At 39.3% G+C, this 26,144-nt stretch overlaps 2 protein-coding genes across 3 annotated transcripts in view; both read left to right on the forward strand.

The window, feature by feature from the left end:
- The first annotated feature begins 700 nt into the window (after positions 1-700).
- sp3b (Sp3b transcription factor) lies at positions 701-6,882 on the forward strand. 2 transcript variants are annotated; one of them, XM_055214196.2, is made up of 6 exons: positions 701-1,051; positions 1,354-1,451; positions 3,088-4,270; positions 4,363-4,543; positions 4,640-4,836; positions 5,623-6,882. In XM_055214196.2, exons 1-6 carry the CDS (start codon positions 1,045-1,047, stop codon positions 5,898-5,900), a joined length of 1,944 nt encoding a protein of 647 aa, XP_055070171.2. In that variant the 5' UTR covers positions 701-1,044; the 3' UTR covers positions 5,901-6,882. The 2 variants fall into 2 exon arrangements, with proteins under 2 accessions (XP_055070171.2, XP_055070172.2); XM_055214197.2 differs by having other exon boundaries at positions 705-1,090.
- Positions 6,883-12,952: 6,070 nt separating this feature from the next.
- dnah9l (dynein, axonemal, heavy polypeptide 9 like) overlaps positions 12,953-26,144 on the forward strand; it is a 91,458-nt gene continuing 78,266 nt past the window's right edge. Inside the window, exons 1-13 of the mRNA XM_073870725.1 lie at positions 12,953-13,834; positions 13,910-14,156; positions 14,347-14,490; positions 14,724-14,908; positions 15,367-15,562; positions 16,619-16,718; positions 16,808-17,019; positions 17,116-17,358; positions 20,030-20,197; positions 20,275-20,391; positions 20,471-20,608; positions 20,890-21,014; positions 24,695-24,890. Coding sequence (XP_073726826.1) covers positions 13,911-14,156; positions 14,347-14,490; positions 14,724-14,908; positions 15,367-15,562; positions 16,619-16,718; positions 16,808-17,019; positions 17,116-17,358; positions 20,030-20,197; positions 20,275-20,391; positions 20,471-20,608; positions 20,890-21,014; positions 24,695-24,890 — 2,070 coding nt within the window. The 5' untranslated portion in view covers positions 12,953-13,834; position 13,910. The remainder of the gene's footprint in view (positions 13,835-13,909; positions 14,157-14,346; positions 14,491-14,723; positions 14,909-15,366; positions 15,563-16,618; positions 16,719-16,807; positions 17,020-17,115; positions 17,359-20,029; positions 20,198-20,274; positions 20,392-20,470; positions 20,609-20,889; positions 21,015-24,694; positions 24,891-26,144) is intronic.

Consider the following 26,144-nt stretch of genomic DNA (forward strand, 5'->3'; position numbering starts at 1 on the left):
ACATTGGGGGGGGGGGGTGAAGTGTCAGCTGTACATTAGTTTTCATTCATCACTATAAAACATGGGGCAGAGGAAGGGGGGTTGTAATTGCTGGTTTTGATTATTGGGGGAGGGGTCAGCTCCCCATCCCCCAAAAATTACACACCTGGCTCACCTGCAAATATTTTTAACGATTAACACTGAAGTTGATTCTTGTCTGTTGTTTAGGGTTGGGGTGTTTATAAGACAGTGATTTTTAGTCGTTTGTCAGTATACTGTAGTTATTAAGATGTTACAAATTAAAATATTTGTAAGAAACTATAATATCATTTAATTTTGTAAAAAATAAAAGTGTGCAGCCAATAGATAATAAACACAAAGTGGCAGATTGATAATACGGGGCCTTGAGGACATCCGGAGCCACAGCTGTTTCCGCATAGCTCTGTTTACCCAGGTGGCTAAACCGTCACAAGCTGTGGCAAAACAGCACTGTGCATCACACCTAAATTATAAACTACAATTTTTAACAATGTCACTTTAATATTTTGTTTTATATACTTTAATATTAACCTAAAATAAACATATTAAGAAAGTTACGACGATCAGTGGAAATTATACTGAATGTGTTACAATCATAAATTACAATACGTCTAGGGTAATGCTTTCGTTGTAATGGCCAAAAAACTGGAGATGCAACGAACTTCCTGCCATATGCGAACAATTCCAGCCTGATTTCCAAAGTCTCCGCATCTGCTAAGTAAGAGAACAACAAACAGGAAACGCTTATGCGTTGAAATTGACAGACGTACGGCTCCACCACTCAATGCGCGAGGGGTCGAATCACACAGCCAATCGCGTCGAAGAAGAAAGGCGGGTTTTCCGCCTACGTGACGCAAATTTCACTGGCACTCTACGAAGCCCCACCTTTTGTGTTTCCCGCACCGTCAATCAAAAATAAGAAAAAAATCGACTCGAATCTCCGATCACAGCCCGCCTTTGATTAAAACAATCATGTTTGGAGTTTAAATGAACAGATAAACCTCCGATTTTTTACCTTTTCACGCTATGACTGGTACGTAACACTTAGCCCGATCGAAGCACAGCACCGCCGGTGAGTTTGGAGAGCCATTAGCAAAGCGAGCTAGCTCAGTTGTTTAATCTTTCTCAGCGGCGACGCTAACCGTTAGCCAGCTAGCCTTTACTTTAACAAAGTAAACATTTCTAAAGCTGTTGCTCGGGCAACGGAAAAGCCAAAAGAACCGCCTGGTTCGTTTGAATTCCAGGCGGTTTGGTGTTTAATCTCCGCCTTTTCGAGGTGGGAGTTCGTTGAGCATGAATTTGTTTTGAGTTTTTTCTCTCGCTGTGTCTCCTTAGCCCCAGAACAGCCAGCGAAACAGCAGGAAATGGCTGCCTTGGACGTGGACAGCAGTCAGAGTGACTTTCTGCAGACCGCCAGCGGCGCCCAGGACCAGGTATTAAATCCCCCTTTTGGTTTCTCGCTTTCCCGTCGCTGAGGGGTTGCAAGGGGTTGTGATGTTTTGGTCAAGTTCACACGTTTTAAAAATAGGGGAAAAGTCGAACACTTCCTGTGAGACTTCGGCTTGTACGGCCACCCACTTTCTTACCCTTTTAAACCCGCCCATTGTGGGTCGGACAGACTCGCCACCGTCGCCTTGCCCGCTTTACCTGCGGTGATCCCGGGTCACCCCCACGATAGGGGAGGACCCCTCCGCCGGGGAAAAGCCTCCACCCCTACCCAGGCTGATTCAGATCCTCCACAGCTCCACCATCCCCCCTGGAGCGACTACGTGCTGGGAGCTGGCAAAAACCGAGCTCTTTGTTACAGATATTTGACTTTAAAAATATTTTTTGCCTTTAGTGAAAGATGCATAGCTGTTAAACGACGCCATTGTTTGCGATAAAACAAATCATTAAACGCCTGTATGGGAACCATTAACAATAAAGACCATGACATAATGAGATGGGGGTTTTATATACATTAGTTTAATTTTAAACTTTCAGTTTTTGTGCATTGTTGATTTTTAGTTTTGATGTTTGATTTAAAGGGACATTCCACCTTTTAAAAAAAATATATGCTCATTTTCCAGCTCCCCTAGAGTTAAACATTTGATTTTTACCGTTTTGTAATCCATTCAGCTGATCTCGGGGTCTGGCGCTACCACTTTTAGCATAGCTTAGCACAATCCATTGAATCTGATTAGACCATTAGCATTGCGCTAAAAAATAACCAAAGAGTTTGGATATTTTTCCTATTTAAAAGTTGAATGTTCTGTAGTTGCATCGTGTACGAAGACCGACGGAAGATTAAAAGTGGCAATTTTCTCGGCAGATATGGCTAGGACTATACACTCATTTTGGCATAATAATCAAAGACTTTGCTGCTGTAATATGGCTGCAGCAGGCCTAATGATATTACACACTGCTCGAAAATGGTCCCCTGCCATTGAAAGTTAGTAAGGGGACTATTTTCGGCTGCTGCGTAATGTCACTACACCTGTTGCAGCCATGTTACAGCTGCAAAGTCATTGATTATTACGCAAGAATGAGAGTATAGTCCTAGCCATACCTGCCTAGAGGATCACTTTGGATTTTCCGTTGTTCTTGGTGCACGATGTAATTGCAGAAGAGTCAAGTTTTAAACAGGAAAAATATCCAAACTCTTATTTTTAGCGCGATGCTAATGGTTTAATCAGATTCAATGGATTGCGCCAAGCCATGCCAAACGTGGTAGCGCCAGACCCGGAGATCATCTGAATGGATTCCAAAATGGTAAAAATCAAATGTTTAACTCTAGGGGAGCTGGAAAATGAGCATATTTTTAAAAAAAAGTGGAATGTCCCTTTAAATATTACCACAAAGACAGATTAAATTATGAATTGTATCCATTGCTTTCTTTAATTATAAAATTACTATTGGTCTTTCCTTTTTATGGTGCTTTGCATATCGTACGAATCATAGTAATGTGGCTAAAGATCATGGGTTTGATTCCCAGGGAACATGCATGCTGAAAAGGTATATATCTTGAATGCACTGCAAGTCACTTAAAAAGTCTGCCAGATGCATAAATGTTTTCGCCCTTTACAACAGACCACAGACCTCACAGCAATCCAGTTGACGGGCTCCTCTGATCGGTGGGAGGTTCTAACACCTGTGAGTTCAGCGAAAGACGATACAACGGTAGTGCAGGTGTCCAGCGGAGGACTCCTGAGCAGCAATGGGCAATATGTGGTGCCACTACAGACTATGGCTGGGCAGAGCCAGCCCATTTTTGTTACAGCTGGTGTAGATGGCACCAGTGCCAATGGGGTGCAGTACCAGGTTATACCCCAGCTCCAGGGGACCGATGGGGCGTCATTAAGCTATGCAGCACACACTGCAGACGGAGCCACCCTGGGAGACATTGCTATCCTTCCGGATGGAACGCATGGAATTGCCACCAGTGCTAATGACCTCCAGGGCCTACTCAGTCAAGCAGGGCATGTACAACAGATTCCCACCGTCTCACTGGCCGGCTCAGGGTTTGGTGCGCAGGGCCAGGTTGTCGCTAACGTACCGATGGGGCTGCCAGGCAATATCACGTTAGTGCCGTTAAATAGCTTGAGTAACATGGATCTCGAGTCCCTGGGATTGGCTGGTGCTCAGACCATTGCAACAAGTGTTACGGCAGATGGCCAGCTCATCATGACCGGTCCCACCACTGCAACAAGTGAAAACCAGGGTGAAAACGGAGGTGGAAAATGTGCAGAGCACCTCAATGCCAACAATGCTAATGCCTTTGTGCCAACGACCACCTCTTCTACAACAACGTCGCTGCCCGAAACAATAGACGGGACCGGAGTTCTCACGCAAGCTACTGCTGTGTCCGCCGGCCAGCAGGATCCGTCCTACATCCAGCAGAACCACAATGCTGGCACCGAACCGGTAGTGCAACTTTTACCTGCACAGTCGGCAGATGGATCAGGGCAGACACTACAAAGCGTGCAGCTGCTAAATGCTGGTACATTTCTGATCCAAGCCCAAACCGTCTCTCCCACGGGGCAAATCCAGTGGCAGACCTTCCAGGTTCAGGGAGTTCAGAACCTGCAAAATCTACAGCTGCCGACTGCTGGTGGGGTCTCGTCCCCTCAAATAACCCTTGCCCCGGTGCAGACACTTTCTCTTGGGCAGTCTGGAACCACGGGGGGAGTTGGTCAGATCCCGAATCTTCAGACAGTTACAGTCAACTCGGTTGGTCAGTACCAGCAAGATGAGAACACAGAAGGCCACTCGGGTATGCAGGAATACATGCACTTTCAATCACATGATACTCCTGAATGTTATTTTGTATGTATGTTAATTGTATACGATCTCTCTTTTTTGCAGATATTCAAATAAAAGAAGAGCCAGAGTCAGACGATTGGCCAAATTCCACCCTGAACCCCAGTGATTTGTCACATCTTCGTGTGCGATTGGTTGAGGAGGATATGGATGGGGCAGGGCAAGAGGGAAAGAGGCTGCGTAGGGTAGCCTGCACGTGTCCCAACTGCAAAGAGGCTGGAGGAAGGTAATGCACACTTGTTCATGCAAAACCACAGATTTTAACAGCCAAATTAACTTGTCCCTATAATTGAATTTCTGTATATGTGTGTGCTCATTTCAGAGGTTCAGGTATGGGGAAAAAGAAACAACACATTTGTCATATCCCGGGGTGCGGTAAGGTGTACGGTAAGACATCTCACCTGCGAGCTCACCTGCGCTGGCATTCAGGAGAGCGACCCTTCATTTGCTCATGGAGTTACTGCGGAAAGAGGTTCACCCGCAGCGACGAACTCCAGCGTCATCGCAGAACACACACAGGTATAGATACGCTGGAATATTTGGGACAACACAAGCATTCGCTCTGAAGGGTTCATACAGTTTTTGTGTCATGCATTAGAAAGCCGTATAAGTTGTCCTTCCAGAAAAACGCAGAGATTTTTTGTGATTGTTGCGGGCAAAAATCCTCGATTTTGCGGCACGTTTTCTTAAAAAATGTGATGGAATATGCGGGATATTTATGCGATGGAATTGCGGGAATTTGTGAAAATTGCAGAACTTGCAAAAGCTGCAATGTTGTTCACTTCACATCATAACGTTCCCATGGCAACAGAGGACACGGCTGCGCTTGTGTGAAGTAAATGCAACATTTTTCAACTTTCTGCTAAGATATATAGACTCTTTGCTACGAAAATGCAGGGATTATAAAATAATGCAAGCCCCGCGTATTTTGTGCGCGGAAATCTGTAATTAATGCGGCGAAAGTGCGTCATATTTGGAAAAAATGCGGCCCCGCATAAATATTTGGACTTTGGCTGATTATGCAATAAATCGTGCGATCGCACAATCGCGGTTTTCTGGAGGGACTGATAACCTGGTTTTGTCTTGTATTGGCTTTCCGTAAAGCATGTGAGAATGTTCCCCTACGCAAAAAGAGCAAAGTCTGCTGCTTGCACTCTTCTCTCATTGGCTGATTCTCATTGCTGCCTTTTAGTCAGATAGTGTGCGCACTTGATGATTGGTTGGCAAGAATCACACCTTTGACTACAAGTCTAGTCCACAGTTTAGAGGGGGGACAACATTAATCTTTTTGGTTTTGTTTTTCAGGAGAGAAGAAATTTGTGTGTCCAGAGTGCTCAAAACGTTTCATGCGCAGCGACCATTTGGCCAAACACATTAAAACTCACCAGAACAAAAAAGGGCTAAACACCAACGCTGTGGCTGGTCAGACAGAAGGTGCCGCCCCTTCGGACACCATCATCACGGGGGGTGGAGCCACACTTATCCTGACCAATCTGCAACAGGGTGGCGCCCAGGACCTCCTTTCAAACTCCGACCTCCCGCTCCAGCTGGTCACTGTGTCTGCCAGTGAAGTTTTGGAGTGACCGAAATCCCGCCCACTTTCACAGCTCGTCTGCTTTTCACTATCAATTTTTTTATATATATGATAAATATATATATATATTATAAATATATATATTTTAAAAATGACTTATCCATTTAAGTTCAATAGCAGTCTTTTGTACAAGCAAGGCAAAAAAATGACATTAAATGTGGTTCCAGTTTCCACGCATACACGTACACGCAAGCATCTACGTGCTCATGTGAACTCGCTCTTGTACAAACAAAAAGACATACACGGAAATGCCTTATTTTGTATCATAACCTGTAGTATAAAATGCTGGAGTTGCATGTGTTTTTACTTTTGCTCATGTATCTGTTCAGGTGCCGAGCATTTGAGAGAGTGTGTTGTGAAATGGACGTTATGGTACACGGAAAGCCAGGATATGTGCGTGTTTGAGTGAGTGATTTCAGAGAGGCTCTGTGAGAATGACGGCAGGAGGAGGACACGGTCCGCTGCGAGGGAAACTTACTCATGATCTGTCCATTTTAATCCCAGTCCCTCTCAGCTGGCCTTCGTCCAATTGTGTCTTCGCTCTTTGCTTTTATTTTATTTGATGTCATGTTATTGGTCTTTGCGCTCTTGGTCTTGTCCTCCGGATCATGTTGGAGGGATGTTCTGATTTCTGTGTCTGCCACCCACTTGCAACTCAAACAAGACATCAGGCAGCGAATGCAAACACAATCGTGTAATAAACTTTCTTTTCTTGTATCGTTCTTATTGCTCTTCAGATTATACCTATAACATTCATAACGTCTCTTCTTCCATTTCTTTTTGTTTTCTTCAGCCCCAAGCTGTTTATAGCCACAATTTATGTAGTCTAATATTGATTCTGTTGTATCAAAGACTCCTCGTTTTGATTACTTTTTAAACATGTACAATTTGATGTTACTTTTGTACAACTTCTTTCTTTAAATGGAACACAATTAAAGACAGAAACCTTCCTACGACTATTCATAACTAAATGTGTGTTTCTAAATAATTCATTTTTGTGTTAATGTGTTTGTGCGTGTTGAAAAGAAAGAACTAAACACTAGCTTTTTAAAATACAAAATTTATATAACAACGGTCAGTGGCGGCTAGTAATGAATCGCATTCAGATATCTCAACGCACAGAACACCTTGACAAACGTTTAGGGGTGGTATCGTGGTTTCCCGTACAGGGATTAATTTAAGCCAGGACTAGGCCTTAGTTTAATTACGAAAATATATATATAGGGGCGGTTTCCCGGACAGGGATTATCTTAATCCAGGACTAGGCCTTAGTTTAATTAGGAAATATTACTAGTTTTAACAAACATGGCTTACTAAAAACATTACTTGTGTGCACTTTGAGGAAAGACAAAGGGCACTGATGTATTTTAAGATATGGCAGTGCAAATTGTTTACATTTATTTTAGTCTAGGTCTAGGACTAGTCTAATCCCTGTTCGGGAAACCGCCACTTTCTGTCGTTACGTAATTAAGCCTGAGGGCGGCGCTGTAATGTTGATTGACAGGCTCCATCGTATTGTGGTTATCTTATACACATAATGTAGTATTACTGCATTTGAATGTTAATTTAAAGTGTTAAGAGTTGTGAAAAATTTAGGAGAGGAAAACAAAGCTTTATAAATTCTTACTAAGTGCATTAGGAGCTGTTTTTTATAACAAAAACACAACATTATATATATATATATATATATATATATATATATATATATATATATATATATATATCCCGTTTATTTCCAAGTTATCACAAGATCACATTTTAGCTAAATAGTTTATGCGTTCACTAATTTCATAAGAAATTATTTATATGAGAATTCGGGCATATGTATGTTTTATGTAAATTCAAGGATCTCGTGTGTTAAAAATTGCAGCTGATATTGAAACACCTACACGAAAATTAACCATGATTTAATTATAGTAAAATTGTAATAATAATAATAAAAAATATTTGGCTATAACCAGTTTTACTACAAATACCATGGCAAAAATAGCATTTATTTGTAGTAAAACCATGGTCGTAATAAAATTGGCTTATTCAGTGAATATTAAAGATATTAAAAAATATGTTATTTTTTCACATAATATTCTTTGTTATATATGATGATTGTATGCAGAAAACGGCAAATCACAAAAATTAAACCTGTAGTTGTGGCTAGAAGGGATACAGCTACGGTCGAAATCTCGCCGGATGAGCGCTGTTTTCATCCTAATAATCCTACCCCAAAGTTTTGGCCTTAGCTGTATCTTCTCTAGCCAGGGGTTGTCAAGTCGAAAACCCCTATCAGAGGGGACCAAACTAGAGCCATCGGGCCAAATGTGGCCCGCCGACAACTTTTATTCAGCCCGCAAAGCAGTTTATAATTATATTAATTAAACAATATAGTATTTTGGTCCGGAATTACTGATTTGATGCAGTACAATCAACGTCCACAAGATGTCGCTAGCGCTGAAAAACTCGACTGGAAAATGAGCGCGCCATAGAGCGGCAACCAAATAGAAAAATAAACACTAAGGGCTCTATCTTACACCCGGCGCAATGCAGCGCAATGCGCGACGCAAGTGTCTTTCGCTAGTTTCCACCCTAATTTTCACGTTTAGCGCCGCGTTGTTTAAATAGCAAATGCATTTGCGCCCCCTTTGCGCTCATGGGCGTTCTGGTCTGAAAAACGAGGTGTGTTCAGGCGCATTGTTGGCGCGTTGCTATTTTGAGGCAACTAAAATAGACTACGCCATTGACCAACAAAAACCTGGTCTAAAGTCTAAAGTCAATGGCGCAATGTGTTTTATGTTATTTAAAGAGCGCATTAGTAAAATGCGCCTATAAACGGGAGGACAACGCGGGTTTGCTTATCACAAAGTACATGAATGCGCAGCAGCACAAAAACGCTTTTAAATATGAAAGATTAAATGATTTAATGTAAAAGATTATTATTGAGTCTCTTGGACATAATTGAGGACTTATTATGAGACGTTAGAAGGCGCAAAGAGCTGCTTTACCTGCAGCCTGGTAAGTAAATAAATGCTTTGCTTTGAACAAATGCGTGTTTTTAAATGTTTTTTTTTAATGCTACCTCACGGATTTATTGTATATGATGACTCTGTACCTGTGGACAGAGATGGGCATAAATACATGGAAATGTATTTCAAATACAAATACAAAATACTGTGTCGAAAAATGTATTTAAATACAAATACAAAATACTGTGAGGAAAAATGTATTTAAATACAAATACAGTATTTTGTATTTTGAAAATACACAAAATACATGTGAAATTGGTGATTCTGTGCAAGTATCCCTATTAGGCTGAAATCTATCTGGGTCTATTTCTGAATGCCAAAAAGCATTTAGATGTGTGCAACTGCGTAGAAACTTTCATTTTATTTTACGTACCTCTTGCTTTCCCCTGCCATGTAAAAAATAAAAAACTAGAAAAAAAAAACTTGGTAACACTTTACTTGAAGGGGTGTGTATAAGACTGACATGACAGCTTCATAATCATAACATGACATGTGTCATGAACATGAAGAAGATTTTATGCACATTTATGACAACTGCCATTAAGTGTCATTTCCTTAATTATGTAATTTTTAATGCAAAGATGACACTGCTCGAAATATCCTTGCTATGACAACTTGACACATAAACCAATACAACACAACTTGTTATAAATTATAAACAATAATTATCAAACTTAAGAAATTACCTAACTTTGTGGGTTAACATTACATTAAACCATGATTTAAATGGCATTAAATGTTAATACTATGTCAAATATTATTAATACTCGGTCAAATAAACATTATGAACTGAAGAATATTCATGATGCTGTTATAAAAACTATTTAACAGAGTATTAACACTTAATGACATTTTAATGACAAATTATATTTGTATCACTGGTAAAAAGTGGTCAGTTATGTTGTCTTGGTTAATGTCAAGTTGTCATGGCAAGTTAAGTTATAACAAAGACATCTCAAACAATGTCATCTTTGCAATAAAAATGACATAATTGAACAAATGACTCTTAATGACATTTGTCATAAACATCCATAAAATCTCCTTCATATTCATGACACGTGTCATGTTATGATTATGAATGTTTCATGTCAGCCTTATAAACACCCCTTCAAGTAAAGTGATGTTTTATAAAAACATCATAAAAACTTTTTCATGTGTCGTCAAAATGACCCACAACCTAATCCGTTTATATGTTAAGAAATCCATGCATTTACAAACGTCCCACGAGACAAATTATTCGGCAAACTGATTCCTCTCATTGCTGCTTTTTGATGGTTTTGAGAACAATTACTCACGAGTCGTCCTCTGTCATTTCACAGAATTATACAATGGAAAGCACGTCAAGCATAAAAGCCTTTTAGGTTTACACAGTTTTTCAATATTTTTACTATGTTCTTACCTGATGAATGAATACATGCCTATATTTTTTCAATCATGTGCTTCATCTTTGCACAGCATGTCATGAATGTGTTAGCATTTAGTCTAGTCCCATTTATTCCTTAGGATCCAAACAGGGATGAATTTAGAAGCCACCAAACACTTCCATGTTTTCCCTATTTAAAGACTGTTACATAGTTACACAAGTAAGTATGGTGGCACAAAATAAAACGTGATTTTTAAGTGAATACAAAATGAGAACTATATTGTATGGCGGAAGAGCACTTAGTTTGCAGCACTTCAACCTCTGGCGCAGTAACATCATCACTCCTGTTAATATGTTACTGTGTGCTGAGGTCGAAATGCTGCAAACTAAGTGCTCTTCCTCCATGCATTGAAAAAAGATAGTTATGTATTAATTTGTCTAAGTTGAGGTAAGAACATAGTAAAATAAAAAAAATTGTGTTTTTCCTTTAAGTCAAAAGTGTAGGCCAATTTGTCAGCATTCAACACTCTGTCTCAGTCGTGCAATGTGCAAGTGCAACTGTAGCGTGCAACTGTCTGCCAACGTGCAAGTGTGAATTTGAATTTCCTTTTGCGACAGTTATAACACAAATCACATCACACCCAATAACTCAATAGCCTTTGCTTTATTTCCCACTCCAACATTTCAATTATTGCCCACTAAAAGCTGCACCAGATATATTTGCTTACCTGAACTCTGTTGTCTGGTCTGAACTAGTTGATGCATGAAAACAGCACCCTGACTGGTTGACTGGCTCAAAGTATTTTGAGTATTTTAAAAATACAAAAATACTCATCTTAAATGTATTTAAATACAAATTACATTTCATTTTTTTCAAAGGCTTTAAAATACAAAATACAAAATACTATTTTGTATTTCAAATACGTATTTTAAATGCATGTATTTGAAATACTGCCCATCCCTGCCTGTGGATATGGGAGGTAAGAAACATTTGTAAGTAATGCTTAAAAAAACTCTTTGCTAAAAAAACGCTGTCCAAAGTGCTGAAACGTGAGGAGAGCCGTTTGTAAATTCTTTATCTCCTGTTTGTTACAAATAAAGTATTTTTAGAGTACAAACCTTATCTTAGAAACTTGTAAATTATGTTTTGATGATATTGGATAACCATACATTTAAAGCAATTACAAGCCTGCTTTTTACTTCCATGACTAAAAGAAAACGGGTTTTAAAGGTTTTAATAAAAAAATAACAATTTCAATATAAGGGAAAAACAACACAATTATTTAACATTAATCTTAAACTGGGGATCTTCTACCTCCGCTTAGTTTTTCAGTTTACAAAGTCCGTCATCTAAATAGGGATTAGACATAGCGCCAGCGCAACTTGCTTTTAAAGGGGATGAGAGCTGAGTCTCTCATTGGTTTACTGCACGTTACGCCCAACATACTCCCATTACAATAGGACCTACCCTTTTCGACCATGCGTTCGGCGCAAAAACCATTTTTCCCGTCGTTAAATTAGCAAAAGTAGATTCGGACACGCCCATTTAGACGTTGCGTTGTGCGCTTTAGACAATGCGCTTAGATCGTTAAAATAGGGCCCTAAATGTTGCGTGTTTAAAACAAAATGGACAGCAAAATACATCATCCACATCTGACAGAAGCAGGTATGTGTTATTTGCCATTTTTAAAACCCAAACACTGCTTACCTCTGTTCTTAACATCATGGTGAAATATGTAAAAATAATAACTAGCACATTAAATGATTTGACCTTAAGAAAATGAAGCATGCTTTAACTACATTAAGCATGTTTTTATTTGTTGTAACCACACATTTACTTTGGTCTCGCCATGGTATTTTATTGGTAGTAAAACTGGTAATACAAATTGGAATTAATCTGCTAACTCTCCTAGTAAAACGATGGTTACCGTGGCCCTCCAGTAAAAAAAGTTTGCCCACCCCTGACCTAAATCATTCGTTTTAACACAGACACAGCAACTTGTTGTTATTTAAAGGTGCAGTCAGTGTGTACTTTTTTAGAAGGATCTCTTGACAGAAATGCAAAATAATATACAAAACTATATGATCAGGGATGTATAAAGACCTTTCATAATGAACCGTTGTGTTTATTACCTTAGACGAGACCTTTTTATCTACATACACAGAGGGTCCCCTTACATGGAAGTCACCATTTTGTGCCGCCATTTTCTACAGAAGCTCTTAACTGAATATTTTTTTACTAAGTTGTCTCCGACGATGACATGTTTGTCTGGTGGCGGCTGGTGGACTGAGCCGTTGGTTTCGATTCGCAACCTCACCACTAGATGCCGCTCAAAATTACACACAGCACCTTTAAGAAACACGTATTTTGCTTTATAAAATTAATTTTCTGTGAAAACATATTTTCTTTTTGCTGTTCAGTCAGTAAATATGGAGATTTGGGTCCACTGTAAATAAAAGTAAATAAAACAAATGTAAATTTTAAGATGCAATTACTATATCGATGTACAAAAATAAATTTCTCAGTTAATCCATTCATAACAAAGGTTGGCATCCTCTGCAGCACAGTATAGGCTACATATAAAATACTTATCCTTAAAAAATATATATTTAAAGCACCTATTTCATTGCTAAAAACGTTTTTTTGTGTGTGTGTATTTGGTATAATACAATGTGTTCGCGTGTATGGTTAAAAAACATTATTTTCCACACACCGTAAATTTTTGTAGCTCCAAATTTCACTCTCTTTCTGAAATGCACGGATTTAAAAAGCTCTGTGTCCCTGATTGGCCAGCTAATCTGTATGTTGTGATTGGCCTGAATACCTATGACGTCAGCGGAAATGTGATACTCCTTACCATGTTTAAAAGATTCGCTCACAATGCAAAGCTAACAGGAGTTAACTTACAGGCTGTGAGTCCGAAGCGGGAGGAATTATGATAATGTCGGTCTTGTCTACATCACCAATCCTAGGATGTAAACTGTTGCCTACAATCCGTGTATTTGTTGTAGTCCAAGAAAAGAGATCTCGCGTCATTGTTTACTTTGTACCTTTTGCATATCGTTAACATGTATTAATACACACTTACACACCAAAGGACAATAGGTGCTCTTTAATAATACTTTTACTTTTAATTGATGTACTATGGCTACATCATATTAAAATACTCTTAATTTTGTAATGGTGTGTGTTTCAATATTGACTGTGCATCATATCTAAACTATACTGCTGGATGTGTCTGGGTATCATGTTGCACAGTGCATGTATGCCAACATGATACCTTTGAAGGTATTTCAATTGCACGCTCAGGTTTCATTAACACCAGTTGTGAGTTTCTTACACACGCACACACAGGTACAGGTACAAAATGGCCATTGATCCTGTTGCCATAGTGACCTGACTGACCTACAGGAGGGTTTCAGTTTCCCACAACTGAAGACAGCAGATGACTCCCAGTATATATGTGCACATGAAGTGATGGAAAGGTACTGATAATATTTTAACAGCAAGATCGGACTCAGAGAGACGCAAGTCTGGTGGAGGTAAATATACACTTATTGTAAGTTTGACACTGGTGTTTTTTGATGTGGAAACATCTTAACTTTCTCTTTTTTCAGCATGGCAGAGCCTGGTGTCCGTCTTCCTTTGGAGCAGGTGAAAATGAGCGCTGTCTCTGATGAGCGTGTGGACTTCCTTAGAGAACAGGCCTTCACTGTTCTACGGGTCAAAACAGACAAGTGGAACCGTTTTATCGGCCTGGAGGAGAACCAAAGAACCCTCGTTGACTTCCTGGACCAGAGCTGGCGAGAGTATTTGATTTTGTTCATGGGACCGGGAGGAACACTGCATGCGGGAGATGAACAGGTGAGTATACACACAGAGATCCTTCGCATGTTGTCCTGCTTTCCGAAAAAACAAACAGATTATCTGACTTTGTTCTACATGTTGCAAGTGTTTGGTGAACTGATCGGCTTTTGGTATTCGAAATAAGTTATCACTTGTTTCGAGTGCTTTCGCTTCTGAAAGCGCTACATCCGTCTTTTCGCCCCATAAGAGCTACTCTTTCTGGAAGACCAAGCATCTGTGCGTGCTTAAGAAAAGAAAGGGTGTCATCTCCAAAACCTCCTTTAGATCCCAGCTTTGGCTCGGAGAGGTTCCTGCGCAACCCATGGATTTTGCTCCTCTGATCATCTCGCAGGTAACCGAAATGAAGAAGTTAACGTTGGATATTATGATGTCATTCAATCTGCAAATTAACCATGGTTTTACTACAAATAAACAAAAAGAGACAGGGACTACACAGTTAAACCGTGGTTACCACAAATTAACCAATACTCCCAAAATCTTTTACTATAATAAAAACCTTGGATAATTGAATAGACACTAGGAAATCTTTTAAATCAGTTTTACAAGTGTAAAGTTTTCATGTAGGTGTTGGTCTCCATCCTTGGATGTCCACTGAATCAGTCTGCCTGGCCTCGGGTGGTCGGTCAGGACGTTTGCAGACACCTTGAGCGTTTGCAAGGTCAAGCGGTCACACTGAGAGGACGAGCTCAAGGTCAAATCCTTCTGCCCCTGCCGCTGTGTGTGGAAAGAAAAGACCAAGAACAGCTCGGGTATGATCGAGTGGATGTCAGTTCATCATCCTTACTGGGCTCCAGACTGCCACCAAATGGTGGCATTTTGCCACCAAAATTTGAGAGTGTGCCACTGAATTTTACATCCAGTCGCACATGTGCGACCAGTAAATTTGACCTTTTTTTTGTGATGTGACACTGAATTTGATACAGCACATTGTATATTCTGCATCTATCAATGAAGTATTTATTAGTAATACAGTGGAAATTAGTAGAAATGTGAATATTTGGTTAGCATGTTGATTTACAGTGTGTGCCCCTAAATTTTCTGGTTGTGCCCCTAAAATTTTCAGTTGGGGGCCACTGGGCTCCTAATGAAAAAAGTTAGTCTGGAGCCCTGCCTTAGCTTTAACATTAGCCAAGTTTATAAAAGCCTGTAACATTTGTGTGTATGTGTGTGTGTGTGTGTGTATGTGTGTGTGTGTGTGTGTGTGTAGCTCGGATTTGTGTCTGATAGACAGGGCGTTATTGTACTCAATTGAGACCATGGTGATTCAGTGGTGTCAGCTGATGGGCTCTGTGCTGCAGCGGGACTCTTCTAAGCTACTGCACGACGGGGACCACCCGGGCCCCACGGTGGAGCTCAGTTTCTGGGCTAAACAGAGAGCAAATTTATTAGGAATCCAGAAACAGGTGGAAATGAAGAGTGTTTTTGTGTGTCTTTTATGTGTATTTTTACACTACTGAAACTAAGTTTGCATTGCGTTTTTGTATCTTTTTAAGAAAAGTTTAAAAAGAAAGAAACTTTTTCATTTTCTTAAAAAAAAAATCCAGATATTTACTCACCACCATGTCATCGAAAATGTTGATGTCTTTCTTTGATCAGTTGAGAAGAAATTATGTTTTTTGAGGAGAACATTCCAGGATTTTTCTCATTTAAATGGACTTTAATGGACCCCAATACTTAACTGTTTTAATGCAGTTTAAAATTGCAGTTTCAAAGGACTCTAAACGATCCTAAATGAGGCATTAGGGTCTTATCTAGCGAAACGATTGTCATTTATGGCAAGAAAAATAAAAAATATGCACTTTTAAACCACAACATATTGTCTTTCTCCGGTTCTTTAACACGCTAGCGTGACCTCACGTGATACGTCATCACGTCAAGAGGTCACGGATGACGTATGCGAAACTACGCCCCAGTGTTTACAAGTGTGGAGAAAGAGGACAGTTCAGATATTGTTGTATGTGGAATGATACTAATTAATGTCTTTTTGTCAGTTTATTGTTTAAAATGGTCTGCAAATGTGCATTTCATATATTGTAACACGTGACCTTTCGACGTCATTACGCATTTACTGTTGCGCTGGCTCGTCACACAAACGTAGAAGACGAGAAGTTGTGGTTTAAAAGTGCAGATTTTTTCTTTTTCTTGCCAACAATGACAATCATTTCGCTAGATAAGACCCTTATGCCTCGTTTGAGATCGTTTAGAGTCCTTTAAAGTTGCAATTTTAATTTTTTAAGTGTTGGGGTCCATTAAAGTCCATTAAAATTAGAAAAATCCTGGAATTTTTTCCTCAAAAAACATAATTTCTTCTCGACTGAACAAAAAAAGACATCAACAGTTTGTATGACATGTTGGTGAGTAAATTATCTGGATTTTTTTAAAGAAAATTGACCTAATCCTTTAATGTGTGATGTATTACATTGTATGGACTGTAACTGAATCCAGCTTTATGTGTGTAGCTGCAGAACCCAAAGGTTGATCAGGTGCTCGAAATTTTGCAGAGGATCAACAGCAGTTATTACGCTCCTTTCTTCGACATAATTCAGAAAGTCAACCACGGTAATCACGGCTTCTGAAATGTATTCACACACTTTTTTTATATAATGCATGATTTGCATGTGGTGTGATATGACGTGCTTCCTTTGTAGCGGTGGTGGAGGCTGAGGACATAGATCTGCACTTGCGTACATTGCGGCGACCCATAGCTGCGTTTGAAGAACGGATCTTCACCGATCTGGAGCGTCTGATCCCCGCTCTGTTTCACACATTTGCTCTCATCTGGACACATTCACGCTTCTACTGTCACCCCACACGCATTGTCACTTTGCTTACAGAGTTTTGCAACCTGCTCATAGAGAAGGTGACTATTTAATGTGAATTTCTTAATGTTAGAAGTGTAACATTTGAATAAAAAAGGAAACGAAAAAGGAGTGTGTTTGTGTGTGTGGTTCTGCAGGCATCTCTGTATCTGATTCCTGAGGAGCTCTTCAAAATGGAATTAGAGGAGGGTGTGGAAAGGGTTCGGAAAGCGATCCAGGTGTTTTGTGCGTTCAAGAGGAGTTTTCGGCAGCACAGGGACAAGCTGACACCCATTGGACCCTACGGCCGCCATGGACTCACAGTCAAACCCTGGGACTTCCCATCTGAGCTTGTGTTTCACCGCACTGACTGTATCATGAAGAGACTGCACATGATCGAGGTGTGTGTGTGTGCAATATCGCACTGCAAATATGAATATCTTACTTATCCAGTACAAATTCCTAAAATACTTTTAAAATGACCTAATATAAAAAGTTGTTTTCTAAAAAAAATTTATCAAAATGAAGTTCATGCGGTCATAACAAAAATATGCATATGAGTTTATGCTTAAAGTCACCATGAAACGGAAGTATCGATTGCCTAATTTTCCCAGTGGTGACGTGAAATCAAGATGTGATTGGACCGTTTGAAGTTGGGTCCTGTTGCTAATTGCTAATCGCATCGATCTTCTCCCAGACCCCGCCCACCTGCCATACCATATGACCGGAAGTAAAGAGAGAATAGGTGTGTTCGAGATCATCTGGCGCTGCGCAGACCGATCGGCGAGGTTTGCCGCTTGCAGTCGAGGGAGGAACTGAAGACGGAGCCGTCAAGCCGGACACCTGCTGCTTGCCGTAGTGACGTGTGCGCCGTGTTTCCTTGTTGTTAATCGCGAATGAAGTGAATTAGATGCTGTATTTGATAAAAACAAACCTTTTAGTAAAAAGTTGCAACCAGAACCATTTTATATCGAATATTTTAATTGCTGCTTATACTGTATACCCGAAAATAACGGGAAACAAGCATATATTATTAAAATACCAATAGAGTTTGTTATTTTCATTTTTATTTTATTACACGACACAATATAACATATTTAAGGATATTAAAGTGTTTTTTTCCTTTTTTAAAACATGAATTTATAATGTTTATTAGTGAAACTAAAGGTTGGATTAAACTTGAAACGCACGTGATCGTTGTCATCAATGAGGCGACCAATCAAGTAAAGCTGTTACGTCATCACAACTCCGGGCAGCCGCTCTGGAGAAGCTGCATCGGCTGAGCTAGCCGGCTACTCTCGAAACGCTCTCGCGGTACTTAAAAACCATATGACACAGTCACGTGCATGCAGCGCCAGCTGAAGTCGGACAAAAGTACTAACCAAAATGCACTGCTTCAAGTCAGCCGCCGATCGGTCTGCGCAGCGCCGCATGAAGTCGAACACACCTATTGTTTTGAGGAGGGGAGGAGATTTGCGTTTTTGATGAAAGATTATGAGTAATGAAGCTCACAGATCAGTCATTTGTAAAAAAAACACAATATTACAAAACAAATAACAGTTTTTTTATTTTATTTTATTTTATTTTCATGGTGACTTTAAAGAAACAAAAAAGTAAAGAACTAAACCTTGATTTAAGTTTATTTTTAAATTATTAATCATTTAAGAAAATTTTTAGAATTTAATTTGCAGGTCTATGGTCAGGTAGTTTCTGCAAATTTTAATTGTTGAGGTGACAAATAATTCATTTAGGTTTCTTAAAGTTTTTCAGAGAATCATTTATTTCAGATTACTCTTAATTCAGATTTTTATTATTATTTTATTATTTTAGTTTTAATTACATTTTAATTAAATACTTAATTTTATTATCCATAAATACATTTGTTTCTTAAATTATTCATTTAAAAAAATTAATTTAATTATAGATACATTTAATTATAAATAAATTATAAATTATTTAATCTTTTATTTTTATAACAGAGCCTGTGAGCCTGTTGTATTTTTAAACACTTTTTATTTTTTATATGTTTTTTTATTCTTATGTTTTAGCTTTCATTGTAATTTTCAATCATTCCCTTTTTAACATAGTTTTTTCTTTCTTTTTTGTAAATAAATTTTATGTAAGCACTTTAAATTAGCTTTGTGAATGAAATGTCTTAAAAATGTGACCCTGTCTGTGATTGAAATCATAATTTAATTATTTCACAATGATTTCAATCTTTGACATGGGCTTTGACAAGGTCATATTTTCACAGAATGTTTTTTACATTATATAGGATGATTTTAAAAGCGTGATAACTTAAAGGTATAGCGGAAGATTTTCCCGAATTATTCAAAAGAACCGCCCCTCGATATTTTTTTAAAAATGCACACGCAACACTCTCCCTCCCTCCTCCCGAGAGGGAACGCCTGTTAAACGCGTGCACGAGACAGAGACACAGAGAGCACATGCAGGAGCTCAGTTCTTCTCTTCGCTCTGTTTACAAGTTTCTGTCGGCATGTTTACCGTGTCTGTGCGGTTCGTGACTTGTGCCAGGGCTAGCATCGCTAATCATAGCTTACATCAACTTTAACTAGCAGTGATTTTAAATGGATTCTCCAAATAGCATGACAAAATGTACCTTTCCAGTAGAAACTTCGCGTGGGAAGCCCAGCCTGTCCTTTTAGCTCACGCCAGCGTGTGAAATAGTCTCCCATAAACATTCTGGTCTTGTTTCTTTCTTTATAGTCCTTTCTCTTCCTGTCATACAATTTGTAGCCACTTTTTCTCTTGCGACCCTCAGACATTTTGAAAAAAAAACACAGCGAGAACGCGAGCTTCAATGAATGGTTGAAACCGTAGCACAACAAACATATACACGTGAAAGTGCGCATGTGCAGAAAGCGAACCTCGTAAGCGAGCACGTACGACGGTTATACGTCAACATATAATCAGAATGATTGACATCTGGGATGACCAATAGTCTTGATGATCCACCCGGAAAACGAAAATCTTCCACTATACATTTAAGATGGATTTTCACAGACTGGGTCACAAATACCAGTTTATCTATGATGTGTTTGTCTGTATCAGGAGTTGTTTGCCTCAGCTCTGGACTTTCTGAAGTTGGAGCGGGTGGAGTTGGGCGGCTCCAGAGGGAAGATTCTCAGTGAGATGGTGTACAGCATGAACGACGAATTCCTGGACAGCTGGAGAACTCTAAGAGAGAGCAAATATGATCCACTCGACTACAACAATAAAGTATTGATTGAGAGACCTACACAAATATATGCACTCACATATTTATATAGAAATGATCTATTTCTGTTGTGTTTTAGGAATTTGTGCGTGATTATAATCGATTAATGGAACAGTACAGAGATTTTGATCAGAGACTGGGAACAGTAATAAACCTGGCTTTCCAACATTCTCCGTGCTTAGAGTCTGCTTTTAAGGTAACAGGGGTGTTTGTAATCGTTCCTCTATCTATAAAAATCTTTTGGAGTCCATGCTGTTTAAAATCTGTTTGCGCAGCTCCTGCAGATCTTTGGTGCTTTGTTGGAGAGGCCGAGGGTTCACCAACTTTTTGCACCAAACTATAATCAGCTGGTGGTGATGTTTCAAGAAGAGGTCGACCTCTGTCAGCACATACTGGACACGCAGAGAGACAAGGTCTGTGAGGACACAAATTTGATTTTATTAGCAAACAGTAAATCACAATAGCTGGATTTTCATGGACCGGGTCACATAAAGTATGGTGAACTTAATATATGGTAAATTCACATAGTTTGTGACTTTTGGGTACTACATGAAACTAATCTGGGATCTGGACTGATAGGATCTTTGATGGGATATCCTCTCTATTGTGTCTTGAAAGACGCTTTGAATCTTAAATAAAAAACATTTGCTGATTGATTACTGACTTAGTGCTGCTGTTTGTGTTTTGTTTGTAGTTACGGACTGACTGTCCCATACTCGCTAAAAACATGCCATATGTTGCTGGTAACCTCAAATGGTCTCAAGAACTCAGAGAACGGATCTTGTCCAGCCGCAGTAAACTCAGCCAGCTTACACATATGTAATCAAGCCCACCCCACATATACACACACACCCTTTTGATACTGGTACCATATTATATTGTAACAAAATTGCAGCATAAAATTAAAACAACTTGGTTTTGCAAGTCAATTCAACCTACTATTTTAAGTTTTGCCCTGTGATAAGTTGACATACAGCGGGAAAATAAGTATTTGACACATTAGCATTTTTATCAGTAAGGGTATTTCTAAGTGGGCTATTGACACAAAATTTCCTCTAGATGTAGCCATCAAGCCAAACATTGCATTCATACAAAGAAAGCAGAACATTTAAGTATACAAGTTGAGTCATAATAAATAAAGTGAAATGAGACAGGGAAAAAAGTATTGAACACACTTTATTTAGTACTTTGTAGAAAAGCCTTTGTGATTACAGCTTCAGGACGCCTCTTGTATGGAGAGACCAGTCGTCTGCATTGCTCAGGAGTGATTCTCGCCCATTCTTCCACACAAATGGTCTTTAAATCTTGAAGGTTCCTTGAGCCTCTTTTATGAACTTTGATATTCAAATCTCTCAATGGGCCATTCAAGCAAATTGATTTTCTTTCTTTGAAACCATTTCATTGTTTCCTTGGCCTTGTGCTTGGGATCATTGTCTTGCTGAAATGTCCACGCTCATTTCATTTTCAGCTTTCTGGTAGATGGCAGCAGATTTTTATCCAGAATGTCTCTGTACATTTCTCTGCCAGTACCCCTTGCTGAAAAGGAGCCCCAATCCATGATGCTTCCACCCCCAAACTTAACTGTTGGTATGGTGTTCTTGGGGTGGTGGGCAGTGACATTTCTTCTCCAAACATGGTGTGTAGACTGACTGCCAAAAAGTTCAATTTTGCTTTCATCTGACCATACTATAGTCTCCCAATAATCCACAGGCTAAGTTCTCCAAATGCTCTTTCGCAAACTTTAATCGAGCCTCAACATGCTTTTAGTTCAGCAATGGAGTCTTGTGTGGTGAGCGTGCATGGATGCCATGGCGGTTCAATGCATTGCTTATAGTTTTCTTTGAAACAACAGTAACTGCTGATGCAAGGTCTTCCTGAAGTTCTGAGTGGTTCTTGGCTCTTGGAGAACTCTCCTGATAATTCTTTGGACTCCTCGGACAGGGATCTTATGTGGAGCACCTGATCGTGGCCGGTTTATGGTGAAGTGATGCTCTTTCCATTTCTGGATAACGCCCCCCACAGTGCTCACAGGAACATTAAGCATTCTGGAAATGCGCCTATAACCATTCCCATCAAAATGCTTTTCTACAATAAGATTACGAAGATCCTGAGAGAGTTCTTTGCTTTTACCCATAACAAAGTCGTTTCGGTGTGCCTTCTTGGTAACGAGAAGACTTTATAGGCCATCAAATAGGACTAAAGCAGCTGATATCAATTAGTACTGGTAACGGGCAGGGTTTCTCTCTTAATACTCACAGATTTCAGGTGATCTTCTGGCTTTCTGTGTCATTGTGCGCCTTGTTTTCTTCAATACTTACAGTGGGGCAAAAAAGTATTTAGTCAACCACCAATTGTGCAAGTTCTCCCACTTAAAAAGATGAGAGAGGCCTGTAATTTTCATCATAGGTACACTTCAACTATGAGAGACAAAATGAGGAAAAAAATCCAGAAAATCACATTGTCTGATTTTTTAAGAATTTATTTGCAATTTATGGTGGAAAATAAGTATTTGGTCAATAACAAAAAAGCAAGATTTCTTTCTCTCACAGACCTGTAACTTCTTCTTTAAGAGGATCCTCTGTCCTCCACTTGTTACCTGTATTAATGGCACCTGTTTGAACTTGTTAGCAGTATAAAAGACACCTGTCCACAACCTAAAACAGTCAGAATGCAAACTCAACTATGGCCAAGACCAAAGAGCTGTCAAAGGACACCAGAAACAAAATTGTACACCTGCACCAGGCTGGGAAGACTGAATCTGCAATAGGTAAGCAGCTTGGTGTGAAGAAATCAACTGTGAGAGCAATTATTAGAAAATGAAAGACATACAAGAACACTGATAATGTCCCTCGATCTGGGGCTCCACGCAAGATCTCATCCCGTAGGGTAAAAATTATCACCAGAATGGTGAGCAAAAATCCCAGAACCACATGGGGGAACCTAGTGAATGACCTGCAGAGAGCTGGGACCAAAGTAACAAAGGCTACCATCAGTAACACACTATGCAGCCAGGGACTCAATTCCTGCAGTGCCAGATGTGTCCACCTGCTTAAGCCAGTACATGTTCGGACCCGTCTGAAGTTTGCTAGAGAGCATTTGGATGATCCAGAAGAAGAGTGGGAGAATGTCATATGGTCAGATGAAACCAAAACATAACTTTTAGGTAGAAACTCAACTTCTTGTGTTTGGAGGAGAAAGATGCTGAGTTGCATTCAAAGAACACCATACCTACTGTGAAGCATGGGGGTGGAAACCTCATGCTTTGGGTCTGTTTTTTTGCAAAGGGACCAGGACAACTGATCCGAGTTAAGGAAAGAATGAATGGGGCCATGTATCGTGAGATTTTGACTCAAAACCTCCTTTCGTCAGCAAGGGCATTGAAGATGAAACGTGGCTGGATCTTTCAGTATGGCAGTGATCCCAAACATACCGCCCGGGCAAAGAAGGAGTGGTTTCGTAAGAATAATTTCAAGGTCCTGGAGTGGCCTAGCCAGTCTCCAGATCTCAACCCCATAGAAAATCTTTGGAGGGAGTTGAAATTCCGTGTTGCCCAGCGACAGCCCCAAAACATCACTGCTCTAGAGGAGATCTGCATGGAGGAATGGGCCAAACTACCAGCAACAATATGTAAAAACCTTGTGGAGACTTACAGAAAACGTTTGATCTCTGTCATTGCCAACAAAGGGTATATAACAAAGTATTGACATAAACTTTTGTTATTGACCAAATACTTATTTTTCACCATGATTTGCAGATGGATTCTTGGAGAATCGGACAGTGTGATTTTCTGGATTTTTTTTTCTCATTTTGTCTCTCATGGTTGACGTGTGCCTTTGACGGGGGTTGCAGGCCTCTCTCGTCTTTTTGGGTGTGAGAGCTTGGACAATTGGTGGCTGACTGGATACTTTTTTGCCCCACTGTATTTCCTGTGTCATTTCACTTTATTTATTATGACTCAACTTGTATACTTAAATGTTCTGATTTCTTTGTATGAACTCAATATTTGTCTTGATGGCTACATCTGGTGGAAATTTTGTGTCAATAGCCCACTTAGAAATCCCCTTACTGATAAAAATGCTGATGTGTCAAATACTTATTTTCCCCGCTGTAACTTATAAAAACAAGTTAAAATGGTTATATTTTATGTTACTTTAACTTAACAAATTGGGGCGGTTTCCCGGACCAGGATTAGCTTAATCCAGGACTAGGCCTTAGTTTAATTAGGACATATAACTAGTTTTAAACAACATGCCTTACTAAAAACATTACCTGTGTTGAAGTAAAACAAAGGGCCCTGATGTATTTTAAGATCTGTAAGTGAAAGTTGTTTTCAGTTTGGAGAGCTCTTAAAAGTGTTTAAGTCTAGGACTAGTCTAATCCCTGTCCGGGAAACCGCCCCATTATGTTAATTGGACAAAATGCTGCATTATTTTTACAGTTTACTGTAAATGTATGTATATATATGTGAGTGTGTGTGTATGTGTGTGTGTGTGTGTTAGGCCAGTAGACAGTCCTGAAGCAAAGCAGGTGTTGCGGGTGTGTGAAGGTGTACTGGAGGTTCTGGATCAGCTCGATGAGGAAGTCTACACTAATTGGAGCGCTGGATTGGACGAATTGTGTCACGCCCATCTGAATGACCCATTGCTCTTATTGGACAAGGAGAGTAGACTGTACAGCGTGAACTTTAACCCTGCTGTAAGAAAATATGTTTATCATAGTATTTATATATTTATATAGAAACTTCCTATACTTAAAGGAATATTCCATTTTCTTAAAAGAAAAATCCAGATAATTTACTCCGACCATGTCATCCAAAATGTTGATGTTTTTCTTTGTTCAGTCGAGAAGAAATTATGTTTTTTGAGGAAAACATTGCAGGATTTTTCTCATTTTAATGGACTTTAATAGAGCCCAACATTTAATACTTAACTCAACACTTAACATTTTTTTTCAACGGAGTTTCAAAGGACTATAAACGATCCCAAACGAGGCATTAGGGTCTTATCTAGCGAAACGATTGTCATTTTTGACAAGAAGAATAAAGGGTATGCTCTTTTAAACCACAACTTTTTGTCTAAGTCCGGTCCAGCGCGACCTAACGTAAATGCGTAGTGACGTAGGGAGGTCACGTGTTACATATATAAAACGCACATTTGCGGACATTGTAAACAATAAACTGACACAAAGACATTAATTAGTATCAGTTGACATACAACAACGCCGGAACGGTCCTCTTTCTCAACACTTGTAAACACTGAGGCGGAGTTTCGCGTTCGTCCTCTGTGACCTCTTGACGTATTTCGTGGGGTCACGCTGGTGCATCACGGCTGGATGAGAAGTTGTGGTTTAAAAGTGGATATTTTTTATTTTTCTTGTCAAAAATGACAATCGTTTCGCTAGATAAGACCCTTATGCCTCGTTTGGGATCGTTTATAGTCCTTTGAAACTCTGTTGAAAAAAACTGTTAAGTGTTGAGTTAAGTATTAAATGTTGGGCTCTATTAAAGTCCATTAAAATGAGAAGAATCCTGCAAAGTTTTCCTCAAAAAACATAATTTCTTCTCGACTGAACAAAGAAAGACATCAACATTTTGGATGACATGGTGGTGAGTAAATTATCTAGATTTTTCTTTTAAGAAAATGGAATATTCCTTTAAGCAAACCTTACAGGGGGTTCCTCAGGAACTAATCATGCATCATGGGGAACCAAAAATGTACTGTTTATTTTATTTTTAAAAGTACTTTTAGGCACCGAAGTATCATACATTTTAATAAAAATTGCACTTAATTTTTTAAAATATAGATTTAAATAAATAGATTTTGTATCTTGACTAGTGAAGTTGCTGTAACTTTAACTGTAAAGTAAAATAACATAAGCTAATTAAACTTTCTTTTATAAGTTACAGTAACTCATCATTAGTCAAGATAAAAAAACAAAGTTAAAATGCCT

This window comes from Misgurnus anguillicaudatus, chromosome 8 (assembly GCF_027580225.2).
Source record: "Misgurnus anguillicaudatus chromosome 8, ASM2758022v2, whole genome shotgun sequence".
Taxonomy (NCBI): Eukaryota; Metazoa; Chordata; class Actinopteri; order Cypriniformes; family Cobitidae; genus Misgurnus; species Misgurnus anguillicaudatus.

Excerpts from the sequence above, each read along its gene's own strand:
- sp3b (XM_055214196.2), top strand. Across the intron at positions 1,452-3,087 it reads CCAGCGGCGCCCAGGACCAG|ACCACAGACCTCACAGCAAT; the intron begins GTATTAAATCCC and ends CCTTTACAACAG. Across the intron at positions 4,837-5,622 it reads TCATCGCAGAACACACACAG|GAGAGAAGAAATTTGTGTGT; the intron begins GTATAGATACGC and ends TTTGTTTTTCAG.